This window comes from Pseudoliparis swirei, chromosome 16, assembly GCF_029220125.1.
Source record: "Pseudoliparis swirei isolate HS2019 ecotype Mariana Trench chromosome 16, NWPU_hadal_v1, whole genome shotgun sequence".
Taxonomy (NCBI): Eukaryota; Metazoa; Chordata; class Actinopteri; order Perciformes; family Liparidae; genus Pseudoliparis; species Pseudoliparis swirei.
The window spans coordinates 19,639,051-19,655,095 of NC_079403.1; the positions used below are offsets into that span (position 1 = coordinate 19,639,051).

Here is a 16,045-nt window from a genome sequence, read left to right on the forward strand (position 1 = left end):
GTTTACCTGAACAGGAAGAGGTATAGTAGACTTTGCACCTCAGGGCAAAATCCAGGAAACAGAAACAAGCAACAATGTGCCTGCACAAACAGGACTGACACTGACTGTCAAAATCAGCCGTGAAGTTTCGGTTAAACAGGTAAAAGACATTTCATAGAGACTTTTTACAGTTGAAATAATGGCTTTACAGAAATGTACAACTCTTGAACGGACATGCACGGTCACAGTATTACTGTTGTGTGTTTAGTCAGATATCAGCTGCTTGGGTGTTCTGCTTTCGTAGCATTTCTTCTCTGGCCAAGATATCATATACTCGGATTGTTGTAATAAGCAAACTAAACATAGATTGTTTTCAAATCAATAACTCAACTATAACACTGTTACACTGTTGTTTGTTTGGCTAAATCCTGTCACTACTGTTTAGTTTGTTTAGTTTTGTTCGGATGTACATTTAATTTAATATAATTATTATTTTTGTGTATATTGTGCATTTTACTTATTATTCTATTCGTTTTTTTTATATATTGTGCATTTTTAATGTTTTATATTGTATTACTTACCTGTATGTATACATGCTACTGGTAACTATCTATCTATCTATCTATATGTCTATCTATCTGTTTTGAGAGCAATACAATCTAATACTAATCCATTCATTTTATAAATTCATATGATCTTAGTTTTTACTTATATGGTAAATGGACTGTACTTATATAGTCACCCATTCATAAAGCCCTCTGAGGCAAATTCGTAATTTGTGATTTTGGGCTATATAAAAAAAAAAAATTTGAATTAAATTAAATTCAGACACTGATGACTGGAGCTACCTCCAAGGTTCCAACTGCTCATAAGGACTAATGTTCATACACCGTAGGCACAGCTGCAGGAGCAATTTGGGGTTAAGTGTCTTGCCCAAGGACGCATTGACATGAGCTAGCGGAGCCTGGGATCAAACCACCTTTGATTGAAGGACGACCCTGCTCTACCACTGAGCCATAGTGTATGAGCAGACTCATAAGTTTTCAAGATTTTCAAAAGTTTTTTTATACAACATTCTGAGCATTAATATCTCCTCAAATAACTATTATATATTTAAAGATAGTCGAGTAATGTCTTCCTCAGCAAGGTATTACATTCCTCTCCCTCTGTGTGTTGTGATCAGAACTTCTCTGTGATTTGCTGACATAGCCGGGCAGCTGCGTTTCCTTTAGTGCATATTAGTACCACTGTTCTGCACTGCTCTCATAAGACGCTTGCCACTGATAACTCTGACAGCGTGGTTATAATAGCGTAGAACCCAGCCACCAGTTCCCCATCAGATAAACACGGTTGGCTCTGTCAGCACCCTTGCCAGGCTTGTCCAGAGAACGTGATCTCCCAAAGCTTTAATGAGCCCCTGTGTGTGTAGCTTCCTTGTAAACAGAGTCAACTGATTTGAAAGTGGCTGCTAACAGTGCTGTAGTGATGAGGCCAGACAAATAATGAATTGTAGAAAGACAATAATATGTCATAACTATACATTACTGGTTAAAATCAAATTTATATCGGTACATTTTGAGTGCAGTTTTAAAAGAAGACAGTGACAGAGATGCTGAGTGAGAGAGTTCCAAAGGAAGGGTACAGCAATGGAGAAGGCCCTCTCCCCCAAGATCTGGTGCTTGGAGGTTATATTTATCAGCGTTGCAATGGAATCTTATATCTGGGTTCCAAAGTGTGCAACCTGGTCCAAAAGCCAAAATGCAAACACAAAGATTCACAAATTCGCACAAAACAATTCACAAATCCATTCGATTTACAAATACACACAGAACGATTCACAAATACATTCCAATGCACACATAAATAAAATATGATTTATATAAATTTAAAAGAAAAATCATAAATATATTTCTGCATTTCTATGTGTATTTTTGTTTGTCGATCACACTGCATTTGTTTGTGAATCGTTACACATGTGTGCATGTTTTTTTGAGACTCCCCTGCCGTGGCTCGATTCACAAATGCGTTTTTTTCAACATAGACCTATCTGTAGCCAATCAGATGTCACCTTCTTTTTCAACCAATCACTTGACTTGAGTATCATTTGCTTCATTCGCACCTTAGAGGGGCGTGTCTTACTCCGTGGAAACAGTTGTCATTTTCGCCATCGACCATGGAAGAAATAACCATACATATAACGAGAGACAACCATTGACACTCACATTTACACCTAAGCTGCATGTCTTTGGACTGTGGGAGGAAGCTGGAGAACCTGGAGGGAACCCACGCTTTGGGATGGACACCCAGACCCCTCTTGCTGTGAGGTGACAGTGTTAGCCACTACAATTCAATACAGTTAATTTTTTATAGCCCAATATCACAAATTACAAATGTGACTCAGAGGGCTTTACAATCTGTACACATACAATTTCCCTGTCTCAGGACAAACTCCCAAAAAATAGAAAAAAAACTTTCACAGGGAAAAAAGGGAAGAAACCTTCAGGAGAGCAACAGAAGAGGATCCCTCTCCCCAGATGGACAGTGGCAATAGATGTCATGTGTACACAGGGAATCATTACAGAATTACAACACATTCAATGAGGATGACAGAGTGTATGAATAGTTCGTAGTAGGCTATACAAAGCCAGAACACTAGCCTCTGCTGGGTAGGGTAGTTGAAGTCAAATAGTTGGCGCTCCACCACAGTGCAGCCACGGGTTGCAAATTTTTGGCAATAAGAAATTATACCGACTTCAAAATCTCCTTTTTTCCCTTTCCGAGTTGGCCAGAAGCTTTGCTATCCCTTGTTCGAGTGTTCTTTTGTTCGCAGCGACCACAACCGGCACCTTTTCATTCGGCTCCGGGTGGAAACATGAAATATGTTTTTTCATGTTTGTTGTGTTCCTGAAATATTTTAGTTTAACACAGTAATACACAGAAATGTTGAAATCAGAGGTGTTTGAAAAAATACTTAAAATAAGCTGCCATTTCAAAAAAACACATTGAATGTTTGCTTGTTCATTTGAGTAAATATTTTGTATATTTTTAATTTGCACTTGTCTTTTTAGAAATGGGGCCCTTAGCAGTAACTCAGCTTCTTGCCCTGATCTCACTGATTGTTGCCATGGACAACGGATTGGTGAGGACCCCTCCTATGGGATGGATGGCCTGGGAACGCTTTCGCTGTGATATTGACTGTAAAGATGACCCGAAGAACTGCATCAGGTATAATCACTTTGGGCACTTCAGTGATTTTGATTACTCTGGATATTCTGAGCAAAGCTATTGAAACTTTAAGATAAGGGACTGAGTTATAAACCGATCAACTCAGAAAATACACTCAGTTCCTGCAGCAGAGAAAAAGAGGAAACAGTCCCAGAGTAGGGAACCACATGATGAGGTAGTTCTGCTCTTTTGATGGGAGCTATGGTTGTTATCTGTAGAAAAGGGTTGGAAACCTCATGCTTCAGAGCTTGAGGAGTGGGACATGATGTTCATGCCAGGCTACATCGCAATGACGAATGATGACCTAAGTCTTAAAAAGATAGTTGGAGACAGTTTGCAAAATTAATAGTCAATCAATTTGCTGTTGATGCTGTTTGAAGTGAAAGTGTGAAACCCCGGTAGTTACATCCACACGACTAAGGTGAATAGCTGAATATTTATACAGACATTGTATATACAGGGTTTAGCGTGAGAATAATAGACTCACAGCCAATTTGCAATCCCCAAATTATGTTATTATATTAATAGAACATTTTTAGAAATTCATACTGCCTTTGCCAATGACTAATCCTCATTTATTTATATAATCATATTTAATTTTAAAACGTGTTAAAGGATGTAGAAATAATGTGTTTCAAACTCTGTGTTCCTTTCCTCTGTCCATCGCGTCCACAGGGAGGACCTGTTCAGGGACATGGCTGACCGACTGGTTGAAGATGGCTGGAAGGAGCTGGGCTATGAGTATGTGATCATAGATGACTGCTGGATGTCCATGCTAAGAGATGAACACGGGAGGTTGCAACCTGACCCCTCCAGGTTGGTCTACTTGTCTCACTAAATGTTCCAATTAAAATTCATTTATTTGCATTCATTTGCAACAAATGTTCATAGTAATGCGTCATATAACGCCGCCTAGGTCATTGGAAATAAGCGTCAGTCTATGAGCTCTCTGTAACCCTCCTGTGTCGCATTGACGGCGTGTGTTTTCAAAATAAACGTCTGTCTTCACAGGAAGTTTAGAAATAGAACATGGTTGTGGGGAGGGGGGAAAGGGATCGATACCAAAGAAAAAGGACAAGTTACGAAATAAAGACAACTTTGTCTCCTCTAGTCCAGTAGAACCAATCTGACGATTTTCAATCTTATCTTACACTATCCAAGTTTGGTATATAGTGTGAACATCGTCGCAGTTACTTATGTTCTCTGTTTCTTTGCGGCGTAGCTGAAACATATGTTGTGAAGAGGATGCTTGAGGCTATGGTTAGATGGCTGTTGGTGACCCTCCAGAATCTGTGCTGCCACCAGCAAACACTGACTTGCCCTCTGATCAGGAGTGAAAGTTGTGTGAAGTTATTGCGGGTACTACTGCCTTAACCTTCACTGCTATATATTATTCTAGTCCCCAAGCTGCAGCCTTTGCAGTTTTAATGGATCGAATTGAACAGATACAATTGTTAAAATGTTTGCGGGTTCTAAATTAAAGTTTGACTTACTATCCGGAGGGGGGCCGGGATGCTCTATTAGTCATCTTGAAGGAAACAGACACAGATGCAGCAGACACACATTTCTTTGTGTGCTTTGTCTGTCTTCGTTTTACACAACCGACTGTATGTCATTTGTTGACAAACGTTAGCAGATGAGTTTTCTTGTCTGAAAAATGCATTTGTGACAACAATGACAACCAAGAGAGAGGGCCGTGTATGCGTAGCGTTACCATGCATGACTCGGACAGGGGTGTGCTGGACACCTTATTCAGGATGCCAAAGATAAACTGGAAAAGACCACCAGGTACAATACAAGGCGATTTTTGTCGTTGTATTTTTCAAACTTCATGGTTTGCCTCTGAAGGAGTGCTAACCGCTGACAAGCTCACAGACAAGAGACAGCAGGGAAAACAGAGTGTAGAGCCGGTCATGTCTAACTTAGTAAATTAAAGATTTGTTGAGACCAAACCAGAGTTCCCGAGTTTTGGAACAGTAACCAATAGGTTTTTGAGTCTTATTTTATTTTCATCCAGTTTAAATAAAGTGTGTTTTATGATAGGTTCTGTAACACCCTGTTCTGTTTCTCCTGTGTTCCGTGTCTCTTATGTCTCCTCTGTCTTCTCTGTCTTAATTGTTTAATTCCCTGCACCTGCCCTCAGCCACTCTTGTCTCGTTACTGTCTGATGTCGTACACCTGTTTCCCCCCCCCCGAGATATTGTGTCAGTCTTGCCCTTGTCTCCTGTTGGATTGTCGTCTATAGTTCTGTGTCCTTTTCCCATCGTCCTGTCCGTATTCCTGATTCTGCCTGTTTGACCCTGCCTGCCCTGAACCTGGATTCTCTGCCTGCCCCTTTTTGGACCTTGTTGTTTTTTTTGTTTTAAACTTTTGCCTCATTAAAGAGCACCTTTTTTTGTTATTCGTATTGCGTCCTGCCTTGTTCTCTGTGCCTGAGCCTCACCCCGTGACAAGAACTCGACAGGTTCAGGAGGCAGTTAAGCCTGTTTAAGTTCTGTGATAAAGAGACACTTTGAGTTTATTTTGTTTATTTGTCAGACAACAGGAGTGTTCAGCTTTCTTTATCAATACAAGGCACAGGGAGGGAATTTATTTCTTCAGTGGTCTACACTGATTGGTCATCCACATAAAAGATGGCAAACGTTTCCTTTAAGTACAAATTAGGCTTGACTAATGTAATAACATCTCATCTCAGGGGTACTGTTTTTTTCTCTCCAGGTTCCCAGGGGGCATTGAAAAACTGGCAAGGTATATCCATGACCGTGGATTGAAGCTGGGCATCTATGCAGACATGGGCACTCACACGTGTATGGGATTTCCTGGCACCACACTTGATAAAATCAACATTGATGCCCAGACCTTTGCCAGCTGGGGGGTAGACTATCTGAAGTTTGATGGCTGTAGCTCAAATCCCATAGAACTCATGCTGGGTAAGAGCATACTAACCAACTGGCTTAAGAAGCGTAGGTTTACAATGACTTCATTCCTGAGTCATTTTAAACCTACACTTCTTAAGTACAATATGTCACAAGAGATGGTGGACTAGTTATATGAAGTGTTTTCTTGTGTCCCACAGGTTACCCGCTGATGTCCAAGGCTTTGAATGCTACAGGCAGACCGATCGCCTACTCCTGTAGTTGGCCGGTCTATGTTGGAGGCCTTCCCCCAAACGTGAGTGTCACCTTTTAGTCAACAGAATCAATATTACAAATGAACTTTTGGTTATTAAATCATGTTGTATTGAGTCACAATACATAAATGCAAAATTAACTTTTAGGTTATACTTATTTTTTTCTCTGTGTTCTGTGATCTTTTTAGTCCAGGCTTTATGCTTATTACTAAGTGCAGTTCTTCTGGAATCTCAACTCTACTTGACAATACACACATAAATACATACACATGCAAACATATATACATGCAAACACACACACATACTTACATACAAACTCCCAGACAAAAACACACACATATGCATGCTTATATACAAACTCCCAGACACACACATACACATGCATGCTTACATACAAACTCCTAGACACCTCCCAGACACACACATACACATGCATGCTTACATACAAACTCCCAGACACACACATGCTTACATAAGAAAACACACACACGCACACTTACATACAAACTCCCAGACACACACACACATGCATGCTTACATACAAACTCCCAGACACACACACACACACATACATGCTTACATACTCCCAGACACGCACACATGCATGCTTACATAAACACACACACACACACACACACATACGGATGCATATTTACATACAAACACACACACACACGCACACACAGATGCATACTTACTAGTGCTGTGAAAAATAACGCGTTAACTCAGTTAATCCAATTACAGGTTTAACTAGTTTTTTTTTAAACGCATTTAACGCATGCGCAGAATGAGCTTCCAATCCGTCTGTTGTTGGTCGTCGGGACGAAAAAAAAGTCACTTGCAAAATGAGCTTCCAATACACCACTTCAATCTGAACTCTGTCCGCTCTCATGCAGACGGTCTGTTCATCGGTAATGATCCTTCCGCAGGTTCACCTACGGAAACCTTGTGACGACTTCTACTTCCTGTAGATCAGGGTCTCAACACGTCGATCGCGACCTGCCAGTCGATCGCGGCGTAGTGTCGGTAGATCGCATGACATTAAAGAGATTGGCCCGCCCCCTGACATGTTCTCTATAGCACGTCTTTGTTCTTTTATTAAACTAAACGTCTGTTGTTGATCGTATCTCCACAGCAGCATGTCATTTCTCTCTCACTTATCGATCTCCGTCTGGCGCGCCACAGAGCTCCGTGCGCGCGCATCGGGACCGAGCAAAAAAAAAGTCACTTGTCAATCTGTCCACCTTTAGATTGTATCATGGTGGAGTTAATGGTTGACAAACAAGAGAAAAATGCTCTGTTTAACCCTCCTGTTACCTTTACATTTACGAACATATTTTACCCTTGGGGTCAATTTGACCCCAGCAATTAAAACCTCCAGAAAATTATTAGAATTAATATTGCTTCCCAAGTTTAAGTGTGAGGTACTTTATGTTTGTTTGTTGACTACCTAAATAGCCCTTTAAATAAATAAAAAAGTTGATATTTCTTATGTTTGACAGTGAAAAACAGCCTGGGGTCAAATTGACCCCAAAGAACACCGACATTAAACATTGAATGGGGTCAAATTGACCCGAAAGGTAACAGGAGGGTTAAACATTCTGTTTAGGATGAAGATGTATTAATGTTCCATATGGAAGAAAACTGCTAAATAACTGCTGAGTTGCAGCACCATTGTATAGAAGAATGTATAAATGTATATATCCGTCTTTTGTCATAAATCTCTATGTTCTCACAAAATATACCGAGAATATCGGTAATATGTGATTAATCATGATTAATCCACAAAAACCTGTGATTAATCCGATTAAAAATTGTAATCGTTTCACAGCCCTAATACTTACATAAAAACAGACATACACAGATGCACACTTACATTAAAAAAAAACACACAGATGCATACTTACATACAGACACATACATAATTACATATAAAGGTCCATAATAGTTTATATATATTCTATCTCTCTGGTCCTACCAGGTGAACTACACTTTTCTGGGTGAGATCTGTCACCTGTGGAGGAATTACGTTGATATCCAGGATTCATGGGACAGTTTGCAAGGCATCGTTGATTGGTTCTCCAACAACCAGGATGATTTGCAGCCGGCAGCGGGGCCTGGACGATGGAATGACCCTGACATGGTATGATGGTCTTTATTATTGAGCCTGTACAATAAGACATTACACAACTGGTCATAGAGGCAATTAGAACCCTAACTGTTGTCTCTTAAGCTGCGTTCACATCTAAGATGACCCTATTTCAAACCATAGGAAATGCATTTTCTTTTTTTGTATTTGGTTTGTTTGTGTTCACACTGTCTGATTGCATGACTTGTATACAGAGGTCATTTGACTGACAAGTTGCAGTCTATTGGACAAAGTGTATCCAAAGTCATCCTTTCCTCAAGACAATAGCCACATAACCTTTCCATTGTTTAGGCCAGGGGTGCTCAACACGTCAATCAAGATCTACCAGTCGATCGCCGTGACCTACCAGTCGATCGCGGTGTAGTATGGTAGATCGCATGACATTAAAAAAAATTGGCCCGCCTCCCTCTATAGCACCAAATTACAGCAGAAGTAGGGGTCTCGCGCGCCGCAGAGCTTCGATGCCGACGTGCGCATCGGGACGGAGCAAAAAAAAAGTCACTTGCACCCCCTCCCCCCTGTAGGTAGATCATTTTCACTTGGTCAATTTATAAGTAGCTCACATGCTGAAAAAGTGTGAGCACCCCTGGTTTAGGCCTTTTAGCCACACAAAGCTGCCCACCTAACCTCCAGCTCCATGTTCGTCTGACTGTGCGCTACCAGTAGGGTCCAAGGACTCTGAGGACCTCCTTGCCTATACATCTCCATACTCGGCACCCATTTATATGATGACAGATAAGGCTCGGAGGGCAAGGTGCTATATTTCTGGGGATTCCCTAGTCAAATATAAAGATGGTGCTTTTCAAAAATGCTAGGAGAGTCTGAAACAACAGTATTGTTTCATGGTCAGGAAAACAAGGCTTTTCCTAAACTGGGAAGTTTGTTTTTACAATTGAGTGGTTGTGGTTGGGCAGTAATGGAAAGGAGCCCCCCACTCTCTTCCTTCACAGCTCTACTCTTTTTTTACCAGGGTTTCCCATGCGTCATGGAAAACACATTGATAAAGAGAGAAAATCAAATATCCTGGGACATGCTTGTGTTTCTTTATTATTTCAATCTTCTCCTATCTTCCTTTTGCTGAGAATGAATGAACTACAAGGCTATCGATCAGAACTCCCCAAAAAAAGGAATACCATTGCCATCTGAAAGGGAAAAGGTTCGGTCGAGGATCATACTACTTAAATCAGACTTCAACACAGAGGAACATATTAACGTGTGGCAACACCCCTGTCTGTCTTACCACCAGCTCGATCATCGCTGAAAAACTTCTGGAAAATGATGTCTAGAAAAGAGTGGCAGCCTAACTGTATATATATATATATATTCAGTCACAATGCACCAAAACATGTGATATCTCTCCTCAGCTCATCATTGGAAACTTTGGTCTTAGTGTGGACCAGGCTCGCTCTCAGATGGCTCTGTGGGCTATAATGGCTGCGCCTCTCATCATGTCTAATGACCTCCGAAACCTGGACAACAGTGCACGGTTCATTCTCCAAAACAAAATGGCTATTGCCATAAACCAGGACCCCATGGGAATCCAGGGAAGACGCCTTTTACAGGTAATTATCATTATCACGAGACATTAAGTTTAGTTACAGTGAACCAACAAGGCTGGGAAACACTACACAATAAAACACTAATGTGATTGTCAATCGTGAATCACAGGTATAAGCACTGTAAAAAAGAAAGGTGTGTGTAACAGTGTGTGTTGTTTCTCAGGAGAAGAATCATATTGAGGTTTACTGGAGGCCTCTATCTCATTCAGCCAGTGCCCTTGTGTTCCTGAGTCGACGGACAGACATGCCCTCCCTCTACCACACCTCTCTGGCTAAACTCAAATACGATGCTGGCAACTATGAGGTTTGTACACCCATTTTGTCTTACCTTGTGTATCTTTTTTTGTACTGAAATGCTTAGTTGTTTACTGAAATGTTAGATTATTTGGTGGGACAACTAATCCATTAATCAATTACAGTGGTGAAAGCGTGTGTCAATTTGGATGCCTGGTAGAACCTTCGGAATAATTCAGCCAACAACTTCTCTCGGTCTGGTATATTTATTCTCTGATCACAAGCAAGGTACAAACGCTCACTGTAATTGCAATCAGGTTGATAGGAGAATAACTCTCTCTCCCAAGCAAATTTAGGCCTTTTAATACACAGATTTCATCACATCCTGAACTTGAATTGGCGCTGAACCGTCTAGGAGGAGAAGGATTCCAAGAATTCCATCTCCTCAGCCCTTCTCACAGGACTGGGCCGTTCAACGGTCTCTGTCCCCCTCCTTCATGTAACAATAACGATAATATGCGTGAGTGTTGTGTTATGAGGCTCGTATCTATTCTTGAGAAACAGACATTTAAACATTTCTCAGGGACACACATATTTAAGCTGCTACATATTGTTATTCTGAATCTGAGTAACCTGACAAGAACATAATAACATTCAATATTTATATTAACAGTGGTCAGAAGACAATAAAAGGGATATACTAGTGTGGTCCATTTACCATTTATCGAGAAATGTCATATTATCGGTTCCAGCTAATGTAAAAAAATGTAATAAAAACTTTGATCACTTGAACATTTTTATTGACATTTATTTACTATTTTCTGATATTTCATACACTAGCCAATGACTGTATTCAATTTAAAGAGGACAAGATACAACATTATTATATCTAGCTTTAAAGCAGCACAAGAAACAGACCAGAATGATAACTCATACGTCTAACTAACTGTAAACTAGTGCGCCTGTGGATCAGTGTTGGAGCAAGGTTGTCCTTTGTGGCAGCTGTGGAGGTGTGTGGGGTCTCTAATTGGCCTCGGCTGCTGGCTGATTGGTAATCAGCCAGCAGCTGACGCTGCTCCCATAAAGGGGCACTAGAGAGTGTGGAGGAGAGAGCAGAGCTGAGGCACAGTCTGCGTCCTGAAAGAAATAAAGCATATTACCGAATACCTCATTGTTGGCGAATCCTTGGTGCTTTGGGGTGAAATCCACGGGTGACATCCTTCAATCAAATGATCGACGGTTTGATCCCCAGCTCCTTGTCAATCTGTCCTTGGGCAAGACATTAAAACCCAGATTTTCCCCTACACGCTGCTCATGTGGTATGGCTGGTTAGAAAGACAAGTCCTGATGGGCATGTGGCATCTTACATGGTGTTAATGTGCTTTGAATGTTTGGAAGATTAGAAAAGCTCTATACAAGAACTTTCCATTGACCATTTACTAGTTGGCATGAATGTAATACAAATCCAGTGACAAATTAGTTTATTTCTAATTGAAATGTATCTTGACGGCATATTAATTCAAACACGGCAAGCACGAAGACACAAAACGCTGGCAATATTAGCGACTGCTGTCATGTATGTACAGTAAAAATTCAGTAAAAAGTTATTGTTTAAAAGTACTTTATAGTTTTATCTTTGTCTTTTTTACTCCAAGCTTCCCTAACAGTTAAATTCTCCATTAATAAGGAATTACTTTTTCTTTTTGATTTGGTCAAATTTGGCTAAAATCATTAAATGTTAATGACTGTCTTTTTTCCATCTTCAACATGTCCTCTTCTTGCTTTTAGGCCTACGATGTGTTTACTGACTCAACGGTGAAAGGGTTGAACGCCACCACAGAGTTTACGTTATCCATCAATCCCTCGGGTGTTGTCATGTGGTACGTCTACCCAGAACAACATTCCAAAGAGACGGAAACGCTCCACTACCAGCACAAGAAAGCATCACAATTCGCATTCCACAAAGCTGAACCTGCGCATCTGACAGTGTTATAAAGGGCAACTGTCGGTCAGTGGATAGCAGGGCCATCTTTCAATCAGGGTGTTGACGGTTCAATCCCTGTCCTAGTTGACGTGTCCTTGAGCTAGACACTTATCCCTGAATTGTTCCCTGTAGCTGTGTCTACGGTGTATGAATGTAACATGATTGTAAGTCGCTTTGAATAAAAGTGTCAGCTAAATGTAATGGTGAGAGAATAATGCTTTGTTGGAATTCTATAGAATCATTTATAGGCTCAATAAAAGTCATGTCAGCTTTGACTTATCATTGAACAGATGCTTTTTTGTTAAAAAAAGTCACGAGACTAAACCAAATTCTCTTCTCTTTTTAATTGTTTAGAGGTGCCTTTACCTTCAATTAAAAGAAACATGTACTAACTGTGATCCTTGTTTGTGATATTTGTGCCCACAAGTAACTACAAGTCATATTGTCCGAATCTAGTTCTAATGGTGACACAATTAATATATAAAATCAGTGGTCGAAGTAACTAATTCAATTTACTCATGACTAATTTAATTTACTCATGAATTATTTAATTTACTCATGACTAATTTAATTTACTCATGACTGTAACAGTCATATTTTTGTGTACTGGTTGATTTTGGAGTATACTGTAAAACAACATTAATTTATTTGGATTACATTTAAAGTCACATTTGTTACAGAGTAAGAAACAAAAGTCATATTAACTGTCAGAAAAAATAACAACAGACAGGAGCTAAATCCGATGTAACAGTTGCTGTTATGTTAAACAGCAACTCTGGCAAAATAGTCTTGTATCTCATATTCTGGGATAATAGCATTTATTCAAGAAATAAAACATACTTAGTAAATGTAAAATGTATCAGTGGAACAGACTGTGCTTCCGAGCACAACCCTTTCTGCAGCTCTGACAGGCCGGGCTCCCTGCTCTCCTTCTCCCATCGCTCCTCCGTTGCTACTCGTATTTTTATCAGAGAGAGACAGAATCAAAGATTGGTTCCAGGTGAGGCTGATTACGCCTCTTCCTGGCAATGTTCCTTGAACCACTCTGTCCTCCTATGTGCTCATATTTCCGGACTCTCATCAGGATCCTGGCAGCGCTGTTTTTAATGTATTGCAGTTTCTGGATGTTCTTGGCAGTGATCCCAGTGAAGGGGGAATGACAGTAGTCCAATCTAGAGGAGATAAAGGTGTGGACGAGATTCTCTGCATCTGCCCGAGTTAAAGTGGGGTGGAGTTTGGAGATGTTTTTAAGATCATAAAATGAGGGTTTGCACATGTATTTTACATGGTCATTAATCAAAGGTCAGGTAAGGGTCAAACCTAACTCCCAGATTGGTGACTGGGTAGGAGAGGGGTATGACCTGACCGTTAAAGGTGAGATGAGTTATGGTGGATGTGCCAACAAGGAGGGCTTTGGTTTTGCTACTGTTTAACTGGAGAAAGATGTTGCTCATCCATGCCTTTATCTCCCCAAGACAGGCGGTGAGACATGACATGGCTGCAGTGTAGTTTGGGGAGGTTTTGATGTAAAGCTGTGTGTCGTCAGCATAACAGTGGAAGGACATCCTATGTTGGCTGATGACATGACCATGGGGGAGAGCATGTAAATAATGAACAGGATGGGGCCCCAAGACCGACCCTTGCGGGACACCACAGAAGACAATCTGGACTTGCATCTTCCCAGTGAAACATATTCAGTTCTGCCAGAAAGGTCGGAGTGAAACCACTTGAGTGCAGACTAGAGTCTGATAGTCCAACGGTGGTGTGGAGGCGCTCTAGGAGGAGAGTGTCATCCACTGTGTCAAATGCAGCAGTCAGGTCTGATAAATCAGGTCCGATAACATGACGAGATCGAGGCGGCCACCGTTTTTCGAGCCAGGAACTGCAGTATCATGTTGCGCAATGAAGTGTTTAATTTTAAAAGCATATATTGTGTGGTTGACAATAATACATTGTATTTAAATAACACAGAAAAGAAATAGAGAAGAAGACAAATCCATTGAGATCGCCTCCAAGTCTCTTTAAAGTGAGCTACATTTCTACAAAACGTGCAGCATAGTGTGATCGAACAGGAAGTAACTGTTTATTGAACCACTATTATAATTTTATTTGAACTACTATTAGTTGAAGGCAGCTGAAACCTGTCTGATTTGACCGCCCCCTGCTGCTTCCCAGGAGAGGCGCAGTTCATCTCGGATGGATTTCTCCAACAACACCCACACTGCATAGCGCTCGAACGTCATCACAACAGGAAGTATGTGAGGCTGTACAATACCACTGTCGGTGTGGCAGGAAAAAGTGAGTGTAACGCTACTGTAGCTGCGTGTGTCTCGAAGGGAAGCGGTTCCCCCCTTCCGCCGGCCCCCATGGACGACGCCCAGGAGCAATACACCCCAATTAGGAAGAAATAAATCCGACAAGGCGAGGCTTTGTCCCATCAGTTCTCATTTGGTGGACACCATAGAATGGATCGGGCGATGGAGCAGCTAAACGTACAGCTCAGTCGGCTGACCCGTTCCCTCCGCCGGGCCAGGACAGTGGAACTTCCGGAAGGTAACCGCAATGGGGCTCATCCAAAAGTGTCACAGCACCTGCTTCGGCCCCGTGACTATTAGCCACACAGTGATTTGATTGTGTCGGCTGGAGGTACAGCTGTAATGACACCTTGTACCCTATAGCCTGTGTAGCCTCTGACAGCCTAGCAGACAGCAGTAGACATATGTTAACTTTTTATAACTTATGCCAATATGACAAGCACATGACATGTGAATGGTGTGACATTATAGGAACTAGGAATACTAGAGTAAGTTACAGTCCATTCAATGGATCTATACAAACCCATCGTACTTGTATTCGTTTATGTAACATTAGTGGATTAGAATGTTATTGCATCTTACATGCATAGATATGCTACGTTTATCTATTGATCTTGTGAATACATCCTAATGGCATTCTGGCATCGTTCCATGTATGAAATAATGTTTGCTTCAAATATTCCTTTGTATTTGATGCATTGTTGTTGGTGCTCTGTAGCTTACTGTAACTTTAGAAAGCAGTATCCCTGGGGAAGTATCCTTAGCCCTCACCTCCTGTTGTTGCTTTATAAAAGCATACCTCAACCTATCCTACTCTTATTCAACTCATCCACACTTGTTGCCTACAAAGTTGTATTAGCCCCCACCCCAGATTTTTACATTGGGAAAGCTGACTGTAGAGTTGCTAATGAAGCTTGTACAGAAAAGAGACTTACCAGACCACACCCTGTAGTATCTCTGTCTTTCTGTTCCATTGTGTACAGTTTATATTTAGTTATATTTGTTTTATGGATGGTTTTGCAATCCTTAGGTTTGTATTTTGCATCAAAGCAAATATGTTTGGATTCATTCCTATCCACAAGTCATGGAGGGATAAATGAAGTCCTACCTGGAGGGAAGAACCCAGTGTGTTAGAGTAGGTGAGGCTGTATCGCCTATGCTGGGATATGAAGTGGGTGTCCCTCAGGGTTCGATTTTGGGACTATTATTATTCAGCCTGTATATAAATGACCTCCCCAGTGTCTGTAAGGGATGTAGTATCCAAATGTACGCTGATGACACAGTGATCTATGTCCATGCAAAAAGCAACGTTCAGGCTGCACTTCAACTAACTGATACCATGGTCCATGTTTCTAAATGGCTCTCAGATTCCTGTCTACAACTAAATGTCAAAAAGACAGTCTGCATGTTTTTCACAAAGACGGCATGTAACTCACCTGAGCCAGATGTCTATGTCTCTGGTGAGCGGCT

General features: G+C 41.0%; 2 protein-coding genes across 2 annotated transcripts in view; both read left to right on the top strand.

Annotated features, from left to right (window-relative positions):
* Positions 1–44: 44 nt before the first annotated feature.
* LOC130206474 (alpha-N-acetylgalactosaminidase-like) lies at positions 45–12,658 on the top strand. Its single transcript, XM_056434480.1, has 9 exons — positions 45–139; positions 3,048–3,204; positions 3,880–4,020; positions 5,923–6,134; positions 6,281–6,375; positions 8,316–8,477; positions 9,848–10,045; positions 10,206–10,346; positions 12,065–12,658. Exons 2-9 carry the CDS (start codon positions 3,050–3,052, stop codon positions 12,269–12,271), a joined length of 1,311 nt encoding a protein of 436 aa, XP_056290455.1. The 5' UTR covers positions 45–139; positions 3,048–3,049; the 3' UTR covers positions 12,272–12,658.
* Positions 12,659–14,558: 1,900 nt separating this feature from the next.
* hace1 (HECT domain and ankyrin repeat containing E3 ubiquitin protein ligase 1) overlaps positions 14,559–16,045 on the top strand; it is a 43,256-nt gene continuing 41,769 nt past the window's right edge. Inside the window, exon 1 of the mRNA XM_056434487.1 lies at positions 14,559–14,813. Within this exon, the coding sequence (XP_056290462.1) occupies positions 14,726–14,813 (88 nt within the window). The 5' untranslated portion in view covers positions 14,559–14,725. The remainder of the gene's footprint in view (positions 14,814–16,045) is intronic.

Coding starts and splice junctions, on each gene's coding strand:
- LOC130206474 (XM_056434480.1), top strand. CDS start 3,050: ATGGGGCCCTTAGCAGTAACTCAGCTTCTTGCCCTGATCTCACTGATT. Junction 4,021..5,922: donor TTGCAACCTGACCCCTCCAG/GTTGGTCTACTT, acceptor TTTTCTCTCCAG/GTTCCCAGGGGGCATTGAAA. Junction 8,478..9,847: donor GATGGAATGACCCTGACATG/GTATGATGGTCT, acceptor ATCTCTCCTCAG/CTCATCATTGGAAACTTTGG.